The sequence below is a fragment of the Neolamprologus multifasciatus genome, chromosome 22 (genome assembly GCF_963576455.1).
Source record: "Neolamprologus multifasciatus chromosome 22, fNeoMul1.2, whole genome shotgun sequence".
In the NCBI taxonomy this organism is placed as follows: domain Eukaryota; kingdom Metazoa; phylum Chordata; class Actinopteri; order Cichliformes; family Cichlidae; genus Neolamprologus; species Neolamprologus multifasciatus.
Genome location: NC_140459.1, coordinates 2,362,830 through 2,383,024, shown reverse-complemented (window position 1 = coordinate 2,383,024; position 20,195 = coordinate 2,362,830). Strand labels below are relative to the sequence as shown.

The 20,195-nt window shown below is 41.9% G+C and overlaps 1 protein-coding gene across 7 annotated transcripts in view; it reads left to right on the top strand.

The window, feature by feature from the left end:
• col14a1b (collagen, type XIV, alpha 1b) overlaps positions 1 to 15,612 on the top strand; it is a 209,136-nt gene extending 193,524 nt beyond the window's left edge. For 5 of the 7 annotated variants that reach the window (XM_085149183.1, XM_085149181.1, XM_085149179.1 and 2 more), the window contains 11 exons: positions 1,604 to 1,699; positions 1,790 to 1,843; positions 3,033 to 3,086; positions 3,670 to 3,723; positions 3,970 to 4,041; positions 6,533 to 6,568; positions 7,006 to 7,072; positions 7,160 to 7,348; positions 8,560 to 8,637; positions 9,207 to 9,362; positions 12,825 to 15,612. In XM_085149183.1, coding sequence (XP_085005309.1) covers positions 1,604 to 1,699; positions 1,790 to 1,843; positions 3,033 to 3,086; positions 3,670 to 3,723; positions 3,970 to 4,041; positions 6,533 to 6,568; positions 7,006 to 7,072; positions 7,160 to 7,348; positions 8,560 to 8,637; positions 9,207 to 9,362; positions 12,825 to 13,105 — 1,137 coding nt within the window. In that variant the 3' untranslated portion in view covers positions 13,106 to 15,612. Of the gene's footprint in view, positions 1 to 1,603; positions 1,700 to 1,789; positions 1,844 to 3,032; positions 3,087 to 3,669; positions 3,724 to 3,969; positions 4,042 to 6,532; positions 6,569 to 7,005; positions 7,073 to 7,159; positions 7,349 to 8,559; positions 8,638 to 9,206; positions 9,363 to 11,231 lie in introns of all 7 variants that reach the window. The other 2 variants (XM_085149180.1, XM_085149182.1) reach the window with 2 other exon arrangements.
• The last annotated feature ends 4,583 nt before the right edge of the window (positions 15,613 to 20,195 follow it).

The window sequence follows — 20,195 nt, the reverse complement described above, 5'->3', positions numbered from 1 at the left end:
CCTCCCGAATATTTGAAGCCGTCTTCTCAGACAGGACTCGTTGTTGGTGCAGTTAGATGTGTTGTTATTTCAGTTAAAGCACTAAAACTGATTCACCTCACTGCTTCCACTGTTTGTGACTCTACCATTGAACCAGCCTGAGCTCATTTCCCACACAGATATTATAACTAGATCAGTTATGTGGTGTGTTTTGAGGTTTAGGTAACACAGAATAGTCTCGTATTAAAACGTAATAATGCACAAAATATAGTGAACTTAATCAAATCACTATGAAGGCAGAATTAACCCTTTAAAACCGGTCAGAGCAGCACGCTCTGTTTTGCGTAACTATTTTTAAATCCCAGTAGCTCTGCAACCACGTGAGCTAGCGCAATAATTTTTTTGCATATGAAACCGGAGGAGTTGTACTTACATCTTCTGCCATCAGCTTGTCCTCGGTCACAGTTTCCTTCCACATATAGCTTTGCAAAAACTGCATAAAAAGCACTTGCAGCAACAAAAACATAATATTCCATAATATACCAGCTTTGCTGATCCAATCAGCTGTTCATAACACTTCCTACTTTGGAATAGACGTCAGCGTGAACTTTCGCATGTCCGCCATGACCTGCCCGAAACCGGAAGTGACGTCATTTTCGCGGAAATGTAGGTTTTTTTTTACCATCAGGGCCTCATGAGCCTATACTGGTGTTTTTAAAAGTTATGTTTGACTTTATGACTTTCTGTGTGGTTTCTGGGATGCTTAGGACTCATATTGCACTGCTGGAAATAGTTTATTTTGATGCATATGCTGCTTTTTTGCAAATTTGCATTATAATATTTATTTTCGTTTTTCCTGCAGTGTATAAAAATTGGTGTATTTCAAAAATAAAACTATGAAGACACTCAAAATAAATTTCCTGTGGTGGGAAACTATTTTGTGCAACTTTTCTGTATTTACAGTTTTGAGGGATAAGCCTCTTAAATTTCTCTAACTAGAAATATATGTTAAAAAAACAAAAACGATTTTCAATTATTTTGTAGTTTATTGCACTTTTTTGCAATTTATGTAGTTACTGTGGACTTAATGCAGACATATTATTAACATTTAGGCTGTAATGGTTGTATTGATGTATAGCAACTTGAAATGCTCCCAAAAATGGCTCCACAGCATGTAAACATATAATATAAGCTCTGGCGGACTTGGTTCTATGGTCGGTCTTAAAGGGTTAAATGATTAAATAATGAAATAATGCAAAAATCCAGCCTGATAAATACAACACTCCCTGTCTAATCAACGTCTGCTTTCCAGGTTTGTGTAAAATCCATCATCATTGTAGCTGAGGGGGTGACTGTTACTGTACTGATACATGCACATATTTGAAAATGATTAGAGCTGCTGTGTGTGAGTGTCTCACCTTCTTGGATCTTGGATGGGCTCCGGCCACCCTGTGGTTGGTCAGTTGGTTGATGGGTCACCTGATAACCAGTAAATCTCTGGGAAAGTGTCCCACTTCACCAGTTAAAGCCACCATCACCACCTCAGAATATCTGCACGTTTGCCTACATCACATCCGTGTTTTTAGCACATTAGCTTCAACTTTCTCTGTCCTGCTCTCTTTAGGGACCAACTGGTCCTGTTGGAGATACGGGTCTTCCAGGACCTCAGGGACCCCCAGGACGGCAAGGACCCAGTGGACGCTCCATTATTGGACCCCCGGTGGGTTATACAGTTTTCAACAACCTTTTAGTCTTTTTTGTTACTTTTTTTCCTTAATCTTTGATTTAAAGTGTGTCGTTGTGCCTGCAGGGCAGTGCTGGAGAGAGAGGTCAGAAAGGTGATGTGGGACAACAAGGAACTCAGGTAAAGATGTGATCAGCTTTTATATACTGACAGATCATAGCTCTCATTGCTCTCTGAGTAAGATACCAACACTCAGCTTCTCATTTCTTTACATCAACTGATGCTTAAACACATTACTGTGCTTTCATCATTGAATATAAATCATTTAGAGAGATAATAAAGATCAAATTTAGACTGTGAGGTGGAATTACCTGTTACTTAGGAAAGAAGGAGACTTCCACATCACTTTGGAAGTGTTTAACCTCCTTTCATCCCCATGTCTGTCACGTTGTGTCGTTCCTCCTTTGCTGGAGCAAATAAAACGCAGGTACAAGACTTCATATCCTCAGACTAAGGCTACGTTCACACTGCAGGCGAAAGCGCATCGAATCTGACTTTTTTGACCCCGTGTGACCCATCATGGTGTGACAGTGTGAACGGGACAAATCCGACCTGGGTCACTTTCGTATGTGGTTCTGAATCCGATACATATCTGATGTTTTAGAAAGCTGCTGTTTGATGGTCATGTCGCTTTAAATCCGTCTTTTACGTCACCGACATAAGACAGACGCCAATTATCAGCGCCGGAGAAGACACCGCGAACGCTTCCTGGCCATCCAGTGTAGATGTTAGTGAAACTGTTGGGAAGACAACTTGAACATTTTCTTTGTATAATCTGCAGATTCTGACAGAAATCTGCAGCTATCCTTTGAAGCAGCGCTCCTCTAAAACAGCAATAAAGATCATTATTAGGCCAAACGTAAATAACAAACAAAATTCGAAAAGATAAAGTCTGAAACAAGTCTTTATATTAAGGCCATCAGTCAAACATACTGTTGCTCTGGGTCTAAACAGAGCGCGTTGTGTGTCGTCTTTTGCGCATGCGGCCGCGTTGAGCGTTCACACTAGAGCGCGTTTGCTGTCGCATTTTATTTGTAGTGTGAACGAGCAGACAAAAAAATCAGATTTGATCATTAAGACCTGCAGAGTGAACGCAGCCTAAAAGTTTACCTAAGAGTAAAAGTCCGTGTCACGGGAGCACCTGTGAGCACTCTTCTCTCAGGAGGGATTTAGGAATCGTGCATCCAGAGCTCCATCACAGGCTTCTCACACATCATGAGTTACAGACACTGATCTTGATGCGTGTTGAGGTTCAGGGCTGCTGTGAACGTGACCTGCAGTGACCTCTGCTCTCCTCGTGCTGTTTCAGGGGGTTCCTGGAAGACCCGGAGGTCCAGGGAGGGAAGGACCTCCAGGACCCAGAGTGAGTCATCACAGACACACTAATAATGCAGCTGTTTGACAAGTTTGTTGATACTACAAATATTAACAGTCAGTAAACCACTGGGATGAGGTCAAATACTAATATGAATAATATAACCTGTAATGTAGATATTTTATCTCTGATACTGCAGTAACACTATTATATCTGTAAACTGTCTCTACTCTCAGATGTTGAATTTGAGGCATTGGATTGATTTTAAATATATGCTAATTTGGGACAGGAGCAACAATGAAGTACAAAAGAGGTGTGATGCTTTAGAAATGACACGTTAATGCACAGCATGGCTGCATGGAAGGACAAGTGGGAAAGAAAACAGATAAAAGTTTCCTATAAAGTCCAGAGGTTGAGAAAGGAGACAGAGCTGCTGTCAAATGAACAAAAAGACCCTCACAGAGTGGAGCAGCATGTGTGGCCCTGGAGCGCCCCCCTCTGGCCACAGTAGAGTCAGCAGCACAGAAGGGTGGCAGCCAAGGCTGGAAAGAGCGACACAGCTGCTGGGTCAAAGTCATCGTAGGAACACGTTACTCTTATTTTATTATAACATCTACTTTCACCTTCTCAGGGACTGCCAGGCAAAGATGGCCCCCCAGGCACAACGGGCCCCCCAGGAACCATCGTAAGTCACTGTTGCTGTTTTTGTGACTGTTTTGGAGGATTCAGAGGATATATGTGCATGGCACTGCCTGCAGCCTCTCTGTTAGACACTTAAATGTAAAGTTGAATTAAAACTGTGACTTTAGGTGATAATGATGGAGCTGGGTCAGGCTGGGCAGGGCTAATAAGCTCAGTCAGGCGTGTACAACAGGAACAACTTTATAATAATTAAAATAATATAATTAAAAATTGCTTTTCATTCCTGCAGGGAACTCCGGGAGCTCCAGGATCCCCAGGAAGTACAGGCTCTCCAGGAAAGCAGGGAGAGCTCGGCCCACCGGTGAGTCTGTCAGTGAGTGGAGCTGCCTGTCTCCATTAACCAAACCGGCCGGGGTGGGCGGGGTTTTTAGCTCTTAGAAGGAACGCCATCATTTGTTTTCTGAGTTTCATGTTTCTGGCATGAGCCGCTGCATGTGAACAGACGCAGGAGGCAGCGGGATGTGTTGTCAGCGACTCTGTCGAGTCAGCTGAGAGTGCAGCGAGGTGAGCGTCTGGTTAACAGCTTCCTGTCCAATCAGAAGCTCTAGAAGCTGTTTGACACATTCACTGATATGTGGAGCTCAGTGTTTTGTGTTTATGTCAACAGAAAAGTGCTGTTGGAGCCTTCACCTTTGACAGCCTTTCAAACGGCCAACACAAATCCTTCTTTCTTTCTAACGGAGGCTGGCAGCGTCGTTATCCTTCTGCGTAAACACTTGAGTGAACAGATCCATCACTGATGCTGACGGCTCCTCTTTCTCTCATTCTGTTTGTACATCAGGACTTTTGTTATGTTGCTGTGATGACTCAGTGGCAGCAGTCACAGTTCACTCAAAGTCATTTTGTTCTCACTTAACCCTTTAAAGGTGTTCTGCACGCTCCGTTTTGCGTAACTATTTTTAAATCCCAGTAGCTCTGCAACCACGTGAGCTAGCGCAATAATTTTTTTTTGCACATGAAACCGGAGGAGTTGTACTTACATCTTATGCCATCAGCTTGTCCTCGGTCACAGTTTCCTTCCACATACAGCTTTGCAAAAACTGCATAAAAATGAAATGTAGAAATGTAGTTTTTTACCATCAGGGCCTCATGAGCCTATACTGGTGTTTTTAAAAGTTATCTTTGACTTTATGACTTTCTGTGTGGTTTCTGGGATGCTTAGGACTCATATTGCACTGCTGGAAATAGTTTATTTTGATGCATATGCTGCTTTTTTGCAAATTTGCATTATAATATTTATTTTTGTTTTTCCTGCATTATATAAAAATTGGTGTATTTCAAAAATAAAACTATGAAGACACTCAAAATAAATTTCCTGTGATGGGAAACTATTTTGTGCAACTTTTTTGTATTTACAGTTTTGAGGGATAAGCCTCTTAAATTTCTCTAACTAGAAATATATGTTAAAAAAACAAAAACGATTTTACATTTTTTTGTAGTTTATTGCACTTTTTTGCAATTTATGTAATTACTATGCACTTAATGCAGACATATTATTAAAATGTGGGCTATAATGGTTGTATTGATGTATATCAACTTGAAATGCTCCCAAAAATGGCTCCACAGCATGTAAACATATAATATAAGCTCTGGTGGACTTGGTTCTATGGTAGGTCTTAAAGGGTTAAACGTGTTTATTTCTGCTGTGAATGTGGACGTTTTTGGAGCCTGCCTCTAGTGTTCAGAAGAGGAACTGCACTTATGCGCAGCCTTAATGTTTCAGCCCCACTGGGTCGTTATTGCAATGTGTTAAAATATTTTGTCAGCAGTGGAAATAAACTAAAAATTCAAAGAGTTTCAAGCATTTAAATCAGACTAAAGGAGAAACAGGTGGGACAGCAGCTTCATGCAAAACGCAGCAAAGTTTGATCTCCACCTGTTTGCAGAGTCGCTGATCAGTATGTAGGCTGTGCATGTAAACCTTTGTCTGCAGTCCATTTGCTGTGCTGGTTTCTACTTCAGCCACTGAAAACAGAGGTGTGTGACCGCTCGCTGCTTTCATATGTATTCCTGATTATGTGAAAACTTCATGGAGAGTAAATCACATTCAAAGTGCAGCAACAAAGAAAACACTGTGGGCGGTGATACAATCTGCTGACATGATTATTCATCACTGTGATCAAATCTTTATAAGCATGTAATTACAAATGCATGGGTGACTGCAGAAAGGCCTCATCAGCTCTTTACCTCATGCTGGCAAATTACAGGTCGTAATGAGAATTTAGTGAAATATACAGTAGTTCAAGTTTTGGGTATTAACACTATTTCCATAAATACTACATTCTGGGTTGTATTTTTTAACACTTTTTATTCTTTCTCATCTCGATAAACATCATTCAGTGAAAGTTTTATATTAGAAAGAAGCACCGAGGTCACAGCAGCTCCATCGAAGTTTTTATTAAGTGTTTATTCCTCTTTTCTACATTCTTACTGGATGTTTGTCTGTTTCCTTATTATTATAAACACGGCGTTAAGTGACAGCGCTGCACAAATATTCATATTCTCTCGCTGGTCTCGACACGTTCCTGAAATCTAATCCCCTCGATTTAGGATGTGTCTGTTTCCCTCTGAGACATGTCAACACTGAAAAGTATAAACATTTGAAATTATGTTTTTAGTTATTGTTCATATAGATAAAGATTTCCAATATTTTAAATAAATGACAAAAACAAAGCAGGCTGCAGTTTAATCAGGACAGCAAGATGATCAACATGCGAGAGAATCACCTGCTTCATCTTGTGTTCGATGCTTCACAAGTTTGGAGGTTTTTCATGGATTCGTTTCTCTTGCAGGGACCTCCTGGAACTAAGGGAGAGAAAGGTGAACGGGTAAGCTCTCTGTCTTCATGCTATCACTTTACCTCCGTCACAAACGTCCTGTCTGCTGACCTGCATATAGAGATATATGTGAAACTCAAGGATGCACAAACAGCAGACATTCATCAAAGTATTAATATATGTTTTATTAATATGCAGTAAACATTAGTCACTGTTTCCTCCGTTGATGACAATAATGAAATATCAACATTATCCAATAAGTAAATATAATAAGTGTGTATTTGAGTTTCATACAATAAATTTACTTTAAACTTGCTGTAACTAAAAATTTGACACTAGCAGCTGAAAAAGAAACGACTGCAGATTTATGAGTAAATTTACGTCCTAATAATTATATTTGAGTCTGTAGCGCCTTCATAAAACACAATATGAATAATTTAAAACACATAACTACATGTATGTTATATGAACATCGTGTGTATTTTCAGGGAGATCTCCAGTCGACAGCATCAGTTCAGGCCATTGCCAGACAGGTCTGTGAGCAGCTGATCCAAAGTGAGTTAAAAACAAACAAACCTTTATTTGTTAATAATAATAATAATAATAATAATAATAATCATGTTTGAACTGAACTGTTTTCAGGCCACATGGCGCGCTACAACAGCATCCTGAACCACGTGCCGAGTCCTCCGGTGTCAATCCGCACAGTTCCCGGACCACCGGGAGAGCCTGGTCGAGAAGGATCCCCAGGACCACAGGGAGAACAGGGACCCCCAGGCAGACCAGGCTTCCCGGGACAAAATGCACAGAATGGGCAACCAGGAGAAAGAGGCAAGTTTAACAAAACAGTAAAACTCTGTTACTGTTTAAAACAGTGTGAACTGAGGGGCTGCCACTAAGGCTGGGCCATATCATACCGTTCACGGTAACACCGGTGTAATGTTGGGCAACGATAGGAAAATGACATATCACGATAGAATATGGGTAAAACGCGCATGCGCAGTGCCTTTGTTTACATACGCACACGGCGGTGACGCAGAATAAAAACAGCAAAAGTGGATCGTTGAATGAAACGGATGAACCTGGACTGGTTTGTAAAAATGCTGCAGCTTCACTGGTGTGGAACTGGTTTAGCTTTGTCCGTCAGATACACAACAAAGCACTATTTTTGGTAGCGCATGCTAGCGGGCCGTCGTTATTACCGTGTTGTTTGGAAAATACGACACTTAAAATCAATCCTTTGATTTTTCTGAAAGTCGACAGAGCCCCTTATAATCCCGTGTGCCTTATGTATGAACTCTGGTTGTGTTTACTGACCTCGAAACGATTTTATGTGCACGGCGCTCGAAAACCTGTCAGATGTTTCAGTACGACTTTGCTAAGCTACGAAGCCGCACCGCTTGATGGATTGTCGGAGCATTACGGCTATCGTAGGCGGAGCCTCGCGGAGTGATACGTACTGTGCTTCAACATAATGTTACCGTATTGTGTGTGTATAAGCTCTTTTTAAGTTTTGTGGATATTATACATGGTTATGCTGAGGATATGTCGGCCAGTTTCCACTGGAAATGCCTTTTGGTTAAACTGTCGGCAACGAATTTGCATTTGCACTGTTATATTTTTATATAACTTTAATGCACATAAAAAACAGCTGCTTGTTTAAGTGAAAATACATTGATGTTTGTTTTGTTTTTGCACTAATAAAGTTGTGGAGTTGTAAAGTATTTTGTCTAGTGTCAATTATATCGTCAGTTATATCGTTATCGCAAATTTTCAAATGTATATCGTGATAAATATTTTTTGTCATATCACCCTGCTGTAGCTGCCACACAGCCCAGTATAAAATAAATACAAAATTATTTTGAACTGCAAACGATGCAAAGCTGCACTGGTTCAGTCTAACAGCAAAAAAATAAATACAAAGTCAGAAATGTGCAGGAAAGGTCGAACTTGCTGACTTTCTCCATGTTACAGTGTATCTGTGTGGAATGACACAAAATATAGACATTTAAGCAGTATTTATTTCTGTTGTGTGTTTCCAGGACAACCAGGAGAGAAGGGTGATAAGGGATCTCCAGGTGTGGGTGTACAAGGACCCAGAGGACCTCCAGGACCACCTGGTAACTTATTTTCCTGCTAAGCCTTTCTGAACCATCCCAGTGATGCAGTGAAGAAAGTCCTGAACATGATGGTCTGATTAGTAAAAGAAAAAATGTTTCACATGTTTCATTAAGATGTTGTAAAATCCACAGAATTCAACAGAAAATATAATTTTTTATCAAATGTCTTAACTGACATGGTAAGATAGATTTTTATTATTAGTGTTAGTACTCGTGTTGTTGTTGTTTTTCTGAACTGAACCAAAAAAATGTGAATAAATTGTCTCTAAAATTAAATAGTTGATATAATTTTTTCCATAGTTTTAGTTGTTGTTGAGATGTTAATAAGTTATTTCTTAGTGCCATTTAAAAATGTCTTAAACATTTATTACCTGGAAACATCTGGAAGTACTTTAACTACTCGACTCTGACCATAAAATCATTAAAATAATCACTTTGACAGCTGCAAAGTGTTTTCTGTCCTCTGACTGACAGAAGGCAGGAGAAAACACGTGTTGTGATAACTTTGGGCTCACAGTCGAGGTTCTTATGACTGATGTTTTCTAAACTCTTCATCCTCTTCCTCCCAGGTCCCCAGGGACAGGGCAGACCAGGTAACTCTGGACCCTCAGGACGACCTGGAAATCCCGGAGTACCCGGTCGGCCCGGAGCCCCCGGACCCATCGGCACCCAGGGGCCTCCGGGTTACTGTGATCAGAACTCCTGTGTGGGCTACAATGTTGGAGGTACGTAGTCTCAGAAATATGAGGAAACTATGATCCACCAGTGTTATCAAGACTCTAATTGTTGTAGTTTTTAATCGTGCTGCTTTCTCTGGAGTTTTTCATCAAAGAAAAATACTGAGCTCTTTGCTCTGCAGCTCTTATTATCAACCACATGATTAAAGCAGCAGCCTCCACCGTGACTGTTGTGTAGTTACAGCCACAGACTGAAGAGGCTGTAATGAGACAAACCTGCATGTTTGTTCAAATATGTGAACAGAAGAAACTTTTTAACTGAGCATGAAAACATTTCACTGCTGATTGTATTTGGACTGAAGTCATGAAGACAGACGTTCAGTTCTTGTGGTTCATTTTCACACTGAAAAGCTGCCACTGAGTTAAACAGAGTGCATGTCACAGAAGTGGGCCTGAAACACTGCGTGTATAAAGGTTCATTTACACTCTGGAGCCCTGCTTTCAAAAAGTGACAGAAATTTAAAACCTCATGAAGCTGAATTTAAGAAAAAAGTGACGTCCGGCCACAAGGTGGCGCTAAACATGTTCTAAGAACTTTAGACACTTATTTCTTAATTCCACCTTAACAATCAGTCTGTGAGAGCAGCCTTCATGGTGTAAATGAGCCTTTATGCATTTAGTGCTTCACATAAAGTCATCCACCCACACTCAGTGTATCTGAAGGTGAAGCACGTCCAGATACACTCACAGCTAAGATGCAGGATTCAGTTTCACAAACAGCAGTGTGTGTGTTGAAGTTAAACACAGAAATTCATCTTCAGTGTGTGATTTTTAAATTTTGTACAATTTCAAATCAGAAAACAGACTCGATGGAACGACAGACACAGAGATGATGTCTTTATTTAGCCTCAAAGTGGTCGTACTACAGACTTTAAAGGCTCATTTCACCCAAAATAATCAACTCTAAGCAGAATTTGTTGAGACAGTTTGTTTCTGAACATTTGAGACAAAACAGCTGAGTTTTTAAAGTTTATTTATTCTGCTGCTTCTTATTTTAAATATCACACACAGACTTTTACAGTGGTAGATTTTTCTGTTGATGCTAAAGACGATCAAAACGAGGTTCAGTTTCTTGAACTGAGAGTAGATGTTGAGTAAAGATGCTGATTATTTGACTTCAAAGTGAAAAATAAAAGAACAGAATATTTTATTGTGGTTAAAACTCATTTAAACGACAGATCTTTGAACATCAGCTCTGGAAGGAAGTAGAAGGAGAAACCCTCAATGACATGTTTTCAAAAACAACATGTTTTATTCCACACGTGGTCATAAACTCTGCATCTTAACATCTCAGTTGGTGCTAAATCACTGCAGTGAGTGTGGGTTTAATCTGTCATGGAAAGATGCTCCATGCAGGGTTTTCTAATGCATGCATTAGTTATTAAATGTCTCCATATAAACATACAACAAATGACTTTACAAAATCCACATGAAAGTTGCAGGTGATGAAGCAGCACTGCAGGCAGATGTTACCTTCCAGCTTCAGCCTGTTCTCCCTCCTGCTGCAGGCAAAGACCCAGGAGGCGTTTATATCTGAGCAGCTTCACAGCTGATCCCTCACATGCATCCTGATCACTGCTAGTTTGCACCAATCACAAGTCAGCAAACATGTTTTTGAGAGGCTAAAGAAAACCCTGCAGGAGTCATCTTCAGCATGTTCTGTGCATGTTGGTGCTACATCACCGATGTGTTTGAGGTTAAAGGTCACACAGTGGCCTAAACGGAGCTGTGCAGCTTGCAGTCTGCAGGGTGGTCATGTGAGTAATGTCTGCATGTTGTAATCACGCTTCTGTCTCTGTGTTTGTGTCTCCACATCTGTCTTCACCTTCTTTTATCCCCCATAATAACCCACAACAGAATATTACTGAGACGTTCACAAATAATCAAACAGGGCTGTGCAATTCATGTGTTTTGTCTCGAGCTATAAATCAATGCACCCTTTTTCCTTCCCAGTGTCCACTTTCACCCCCTCTCTAAAACCTTAAATCCCTGACAGTCAGTGGCAGGTTTAATGTTGCACCATCAGAATTATTGCTATGATCCAAACAACCCCACATGTTAGACCACATGTGACTTCAACCATGATGTGGCTTCAGTTAAGTTTGCATACACTCATGATGGGCGGGAATGTCGTAGTAATTTGGAGCTTTTTAGGATTTCTTTGAACTCTTCTTTTTCAGGCTGGAATGATTGTAAAGCTTAAATCTTTAATGACTTATGGATCTGGATTAAAAGTATGCAAACACTCAACTATGCAACTAATATTTGGTTAAATATACCTTCAGGCAAGCTGCACCTCAACCAGATGCTTTTGTTAGCCATCTACAAGCTTCTGGCATAATTTTGACCTGAGGATGGACCAATCATCCAGGAAGAACTGGGAGAGATCGTTTAAATTTGTTGGTTTCCTGGCAGACATTCCTGATCTGTCTGCGGTGATCGACTCACAGGACGTTGACCATAATCATAACATTTTAGAGATATATTGCTCCCAGTATTACACAGATATGAATTACTTGGATTATATATCATCATCTGAGCTGATAATCAGCAGATGTAAACTTAACCACATCAAAGACCAATATTATTATTATTATTATTATTATTATTATTATTACTTCCTGTAGTTGTAGATCCCTAAAAGTTATACGTAGATTTGGTCCACATGAATCTAGTGTGTCTCACTGAGGTGCCGTATACAAACAGCACTACTTTATGTGATGCATTTGTTGCTTGTTTTAATTTTTTGTTGTATTTTTTAGGAGCAAGAAAAATATGAAATTATCAGTAGTTTGATAAAGAAATACTGTGAACATTGACACGGTCGTCCTCTCCTTACCTTTTCTTCTAGATTATGATCATCCAATTCCTCTTTTTTAATTCCCAGACTCCACTGACTTAATACAAACTCCTGTAACTCGTCCTAAACACTCATCTGCACGACAACTTTGAATATTTTTGCACGTTAAGTATCCAGATGCTTATCATTTGAAAGACAATATTTGAAAACACTTAAAATATGACAGTTTGAATGAGCTCATACTTGGCTGGTAATACTGAGACATTTGTACAAAATGTCTCACAAAACATAAACATCAAAGCTCAGTCTGACTTATTTAAAGCTTTTTATCCTAACGACCTTCAATATTGTCAACACTGACTTTCTAACTCAGACTCACACATCCTGACTGGGTAACCCAAACTTAAAACTCACCTCATTAACTGACTCATAAACCTGACCTGGTAACCTTTGGTAACCCTTGTCTCTGTGTCTCTTGCTCCTTCCTTCTTACCCACCCCTTTGTTCTCGCTAACCCAATCAAAACCCTCCAAATTGCTCCAAAACACTGCTTCCTGTGGTGGCGGGGTCGGCCATCTTTGTTTTGGGCTTTTCACTGCCTATCCGCCGGGCTGCTGGTTGGCTCATTGCCTGGTTGGTCGGCATCACAGAAGGCGAGGATGTCACTGACGGCGGCGCTGTCCCCGCAGTCCAACTACCACCCAGCGTCTTCCAGAACTACGGCGAGGTCGAGGAAGACGATCCGTACCGCTACTACCAGCCCAACTACCCGGCCCCTCGACCAGTGGCGCCTGATGATCCCGCACTGGCCCTGGGTGACATTGAGCTGAGGTCTCCTGGCGTCTACCGCACCTCTCGGAGTGTGAAGGAGGAGGAAGAGAAAGTCGGGACGAAGAGGCGACTAAAGAGAAGCGCTGCGTGGACTAACTGAGAGGAGTTGATTCTGATTGGGCGGCTCGGAGCTGCTATGGACTAATCAACAAGTGCCTGATGTAAAGGATTTCTTATGGACATTGTAGAGGGACGGGAAGGGATACCAGTCGGGACTATTGTAACATCTATGCTACATTAAGAAAACTTTCAAAACAATTTACATTTTGTTTGTTTTTCATTTGTCAACAATATTGTTTGGAAATCGTCGGATCTTAAAGAGGGTTCATGTTTCACAGGTGAACTGTTCTCACAGACTGTATAACAAAGGTTCATGTAGCCACCAATGACGTTCCCCGCTGGTTTCTAACGTTTCGTTTTGAACGTTTGGTTTCCTGATGCTGTTTAAAGAAGCAAGGGATCAATGTGAGAAACCAGTGGAAATGGTCAAGGGGTCGTGACCTCTCACTTCATAGACACATTAAAGTACAGTAACGTGTCAAAACTGGGCAAAAATACAGCCGTCCATTATTTTTAACTGCTTCAATAAGGATCATGGGGAGGAACAGAGTCTCTCCTAGTTAACACACAGTGAGTGGTTCATCACAGGGCTGTCGGGCTGTTTGCTTCAACCACTGGAATATTTAATTATAGCCACAAGAAGGGAAACCAGTACAACAAGAGACATAACCACTTATAGATACACATGGAAAATGAACACTGGTGCCCTTCTCATTATTCAGTCATTAACAGTTATGCTTTAACCAACACGTTCTCACTCCCAAAGCTTAACATTTTACGCTAGGTGACAAATCGTCAACATATTACGTTTTCGGCTACCCACCACATTCCTAAATGACGACCTCGGAAAAATGAGGAAATATGAGAACCATATGGACTCAATCTACACATGTTCGCTCTTTTTCTTCAAATCACTTAGAAACACGCTATTTAACATCATTAAAGTCATGGTTAACCTCAGGAAAAAGGTTATGGTTAGGGCCTGGGATACAGGGCTGGAACGTCTATTACCGCGGGAGCGTCATTGCACTGGATTTCGGCCATAACCCACCGCGTACCATAAGAACGCCGAAGGTCTCCTTTTGCGTTCCTCAGGAACGCCCCGGGACGTGACAAAACGTCGGCATGTTACGCCTTGTTGAACAAAATAAATAAAAACCTGACAAATATCTAAAACCACTGCTTACCTTCAGTCCCTCTGATGATAAACGGTCCCTCAGCTAAATCAAACGCTGCTCGCTCAGTCCTCACAGCAGCAGCTGAACTGCTCTGAACTACAGAGCTACTACTAATCTACACACAGATGATCTAAACTAATGGAGCCTTAAATCCCCACTTTATCATTTTTATTCTTTATTGGACAGTTGATTAAATAAAGTGGGTTTTAAAGAAGACTGAAAACGACTGATTTTGACCCTAAAAGTTTAAACTTTAACTGTTTACTGAGGTCACAGATCGACTATGTCAGTTTCTCCACAGACTTCTGTCAAACGCTGCCACCTTCTGGTCATCAGAGAGAATTTCGGGTTCAAGGCTAATCAGACGTAGAAGCTACATCCTTCTTTTATATACAGTCTGTAACTGTCCCTGTGGTCGTTAATCAGAGACTCGTCTGTGATTTATATTTTTAACCTGGTTGGTTAAGTGCCTCCAAACGGTCCAGCAACAACTTATTTCAAACTGTCTCCTTCATTATTTTTTTCTTTAAAGCCTGTTAGTCTTACAAGATGTTATTTTACTCTGTTGCTTCTCTGACAGAAAAAATAAAATAAAAATATCCAAAAGGTTTTGATTTAAATTGCAAAGTATTTGATGACAATGATGTAATCTGTTAGTGTGTTGGTCCTGTCCTGCATCGGTCTGATTATTACCTCCAGTGTCTTTGTTTTAAAGCCTTTTTATGTAAAGTTTTGCATGTTTTTGTTTATTTCAGTTACCATGCAGTGTATCATTTTCTAATCATAGAGCCATACAAACATTTTATTGTTACATATTCATATTATTTTGTAGTTTTTGAGTGCAGGTATTGTCGCAGTATTAAGCTCAAACTGGTCTCTGTGTTTGGGGAGGCTGATGAAAATATAAGTTGTACAAACGGAGATTATTTCTGTGTAAATGTATTTTGGGTCAGTTTGTCAACCCACAGTTTTACTCAGAGAAGCAAATTTAACAAAGTTTAGTTGGAAAAAATGTTATTTTTCACAACGCTCAGTTTCTTACTTGGTGTTTTTATTTAGTTATCACTTCATTTCTTTTCTTGTCTTTATATTCAGACTTTAATCCTTTAGTCTCATTGTCTGAAAAAAAAAATCCCAGTTACGTGGACGACTGTGCTTTGATTCAACCTTGTGTTTGATGTGAATTTGGCCAGAATTTGAACTTTGAACTTTCCTTCTGAGTTTAGTGTTTTGAAGCCTTCAGGTCTGTGAGGAGAGCAGTTCCCTCTACACCTCCGACCAGAATGTTTAAAAAAATAAAATCAAGGAATTAATTTATTTTTCACTGGTATTGATTTCTGAGAACAATAAAACTGAAGTACAACCATCAGTGCTGCCTGTGTGTGTGTTGGTTGTAAATGTGTTGCTGGTTTTGTGACTGAAGTCTAATTAAACTTGAAGTGAGCAGGAAGCCTGTTGGAGCTGCAACAGCAGGAGGCTGACTGCAAACTTTCAGGTGAGTTGAAGTTTAAAATTACACACATTATATTTGTTACAGAGCAGACTATATTTAATATATTTAAGGGACAATTTACATTAAATGAAAGAAAAACTTATGCAGATGTTATCTGACAAATGTTCATTAACAACCCATAAATGTCCATAACACCAATTCTGGGACCAAGGATCAGCAACAACAAAGCACCAGTCAGTTTGTAGCGCCTCCTACTGGCAGAGGGCCCACAGTCCTGTTAACACAAAGCTCAAGGTGGGATCCTGACGTCACGTTCATTATTGAGGTGAGTCTTGTTTTTCTCTTCATGGAGGTCACACTTGTTCACACTCATCCTTCGTTTATATGTTTATGTTAAATCTACACTGACCTGTACTCCGTGCTGTGACCTACATGGCAGCCTGTGACCAGAGATGTAGCAGATGTAGGTTTAGTAAAAATCTTGAAACTACAATATTTTCCTTAGATGCAGAAAAAGCATTTGACAGAGTTAACTGGAAATTTCTATTTGCAACTTTACACAAATTTGGTTTTGGATCTTCTTTCATCAACTGGTTAAAAATATTATATAATTCCCCAACAGCTTGTGTCAGAACAAATGACCAGACATCCTCCAGCTTATGTCTCCTGAGGGGCACCAGGCAGGGATGCCCACTCTCCCCTTCACTGTTTGCAATTTTTATCGAACCACTAGCAGCAGCAATTAGACAGAATTCAGCAATTAAGGGCATAAAATGCAAGAACGTGGAACATAAAATCAGCCTTTATGCTGATGATGTGTTACTCTTTCTCCAAAATTCACAAACCAATATCTCTGGGGTGATTGAATTGATAAACTCTTTTGCAAGAATATCAGATTACTCAATTAACTGGTCAAAATCTACAGTCCTTCCTATTAATTGCTGCTTCCATAATTCCTCTTCTACTCCACTGCAATTGGGAAATATAAAATATTTAGGTATTAATATTTCTCCCAAGCTTGCAGATCTAACTAAATTAAACCATACCCCACTTTTAAAGAAAGTAGAAGGTGATCTGGCTAGATGGAAATGTCTACCCATATCACTCATGGGAAGGGTTGCTGCTATAAAAATGATGGTATTACCAAAAATAAATTATTTATTCTCAATGATCCCAACTAAACCGCCGCAAGATTGGTTCAGATCTCTAGATTCATATATGTCCAAATTCCTTTGGAAAAATAAGCCCCCACGTATAAGCTTAAAAACACTACAAAAGACCAAGGATAAAGGAGGATTAGAACTACCTAACTTTCAGCACTACTTCTTAGCCAACAGGCTTCAGTCTATCTCAGGATGGCTAAAACATACCCTTTTAGATGAACCTTGGCTAGATGTAGAACAAGCACTTTGCAATAATCTAGAGATTTCAGATCTACCATTTATCAGCTCAAACATCCAACGACATGAATGCTTCAAAAGCATCAACATCAGCTCTTCTCTGACAGCATGGTGGGAGTTTCTGAAGTTGACAGAGTCTTCATTAATCCCATGCAAACGTACACCTATCTGGAACAACCCTGACATATTACAAAACAATAATATGATAAACTTTTCAGATTGGAATGGTAAAGGAATCAAATATGTAGAACATATACTAGAAGGAACAGAATTTATTTCATTTGACAGACTAGTTACACAATATGGGATCAACAAGAAAAGATTTTTAGAATATCAACAAATTAAATCCATAATAAAAAAGAAATTTAAACCGGGTCAAGTTGAACTACAAACACCACCAAGTGTGGTTCAATTTTTTACTCTTAAAACCCCCAAATTACTATCCAAAATATACAGAATGCTTTCTAAAACAGATGAATCAATATCACTTCCTATTGCAAAATGGGAAGCGGATTTATCAGTTAACTTAGACCAAAACTTCTGGTCTCAGATTTGCTTAAAAACCTTTCATCTAATCAGAAATCCCAGTCTTCAATTAATTCAATACAAAATACTACATAGAGTGCACTATAAAGGTCATCGGATGTTCAAGATGGGCTTTGCATCTACCAACAACTGCTCACACTGCCAAACCAATTCACCGGACAATTATATCCATGCTCTTTGGTTCTGTCCACCAGTTCAGAAGTTTTGGCGCGAGATATGTGAAGACTTATCAAAGTGTCTGAAATGTAACATTCCAACTTCCCCCTTAGTGTGTTTGTTGGGCAGCTTAGATAATGTCACTTCAGAAAAGAATATAGCCCATATGGTTTTCACTGCTCTATGCATAGCCAAGAAAACAGTCCTCATGAACTGGAAAAATAAAAACAATCTTAATTCTAACCAATATAGAAATTATCTATTAGATTACATTAGTCTTGATACAGCCTCTGCCACCACATCAGATCAATCGCTCTGGGCTCCTCTGATCAGCTCCATCACCTAGTGGGGGTGGGGGGTCATATTTTGGTCTCGCCTTCACTGTTGTGATTGGTGTGGGGGTAGGGTCAGGCTTAGGGCGTCGGGGGGTTCCCCGGGAGCATCTTCCTTGGGGGGCTCAACCCGGGGTAGCGGTCATGGCCAATTGGGGGCTCTGTTGGCTCTCAGGTGACGGTTTCCTCGTGGCTACGTGCAGCAGGGCTAGGGGAGGGTCTGTGCTGACGGACGGGGGTTACTGACCTGGTAGCCTGGCTGCCCCTGGGTGGGTCCGGGACGGGCGTGAGGTTCTGGGGGCGCTCCGGCTCTGGCCTGGGGCCCTGGCCGGGCCTCGGGGGCCTGGGTCCTGGTTGGTGTGTTGCCGGGGTTGTGGGCCGGTGGGTATGTGGGGGCCCGCCACTGGCGCAGGGTGCCGCCGGTGCGCCGAGCCACCTGGGGGGCTCTTCAACTGGTGGGGGGGGGGGGGGGGGGGTTGTCACATCTTGCAGGAGCTTTCCTCTCTCAGGAACTCTCTCTGCAAGAGGGGGAGATACAGGAGAGGTGGAGGAAGATCTCAGCCTGGGCGTCTATTGTCTTATGTAGTCTGGAAGATGAGTGGATGATGGGGTGGGTGCAGTTTTCTCTGTGGTGGGGTTGGGTGGACTGCCCCGGGCTCTGTGGGGCCGGGCGGCGCCGCTGCACTGGGCCCTGGTTCGGATGGGCCTGGGCCCCCCTTCCCTGGCGGGTCGCGGAGTATGGGGGTGCCTACTGGGGTCAGCGGGGGAGCTGGCCCCAGGGAGGGGTCACTTGCCCCTCCCTTCCTTCCCTCCCCATCTCCAGCTGCCTCCCTCTTCCCGCTCCACCACAACCACCCACACATGCAGGGCCTTGGAGTAGGGGTGTGTCACCAGGGTGCAGAGGAGGTAACCCCCCCCCTCTGTCCCCTTCTGGCTGCCTCTGCCTCAATTTTATCCCGCAACTTAGACATTCACATTACTCACACTCTCATTACACATACATATAGGATCTTGGGGGTGGGCACGCTACACGGAATCCCAATTACCATCAGGGTGTACACCTCACCCCTGGCGTCGTTGCCCACCTCTCAATTTTAAATACATGTAGACATTGAGGGCTAGCAGGAGGGACTAGTGTGATTGTGTGTACAGCGTCTCTTTATGTCTGTCTCCACGTTGGTTGAGTGTGGAGTAAGTGCATATGAGAGCATGAGGGTGGGAATGGATGTTTGTATCTGTGTGTGCCTGTATGTCTGTGTCCATATGTCAGGTTGGGTATCAGACGCCACCTCTCTGAGGACAGCTCAGGCCCTCCAAGGTTTGGAGGCCTATCTCCCCGCACCACTTCCCCTGCCGGGGGCGGACTCCCTCAGACATCGGTGCGTTGGTGGTTCTTTGTGTCCGGGGGTGGGCGTCCGGGTACACACCGGCTCACTCCTTGGCGGCTGCTTATCGGGGCCTGGAGCCTGGGGCTCGCTTGGGCCACTTCGGAGGTGGGGTGTCCCCGGCCTCTCGGCCTGGGGCTCGGTCACTCAGGCACAGCTGGCTGCCGGCGGAGCTCACGGGCACGTCACTGCAGCCCCCCCTGGCTTCTGCTCCGTGGCTGCTGGGTGACCCCTCATTTGGGACTCTCCTCGGCTCTTTCTGGGACAGTGGCACGGCTGCCCCTCTGTTGGTCTTCCTTGGTCTCTTGTGTTCTGAGGGCCTCTGGATGTCTGGAGTTTTGATCTCCTCCATACCTGCTTCATGCCCTGGAGGACGGGGCAGTGGCCCCCCACACCCTCTAGCAGATCATTACATGAGGGAACCTTTTAAGAAAACAAGCGCGTCCATGCTCACAGGTGTACACACGGGTGATCACACACACAAACTACACCCTTTTTGGCTCCTACCTCAATGCACACTGTGCTGTCGATCTTACGTGCTGCACAATAATGTTTAATATTTAGTATTTACTATCATATTCCCATATATCATTGTGATGTTGTTTATTGTATTACTCTCGTTTTCTTCTGCTTGTTTTCTTTTTTCTTTCTCAACAGGTGATCCAGGTGATCGATATATG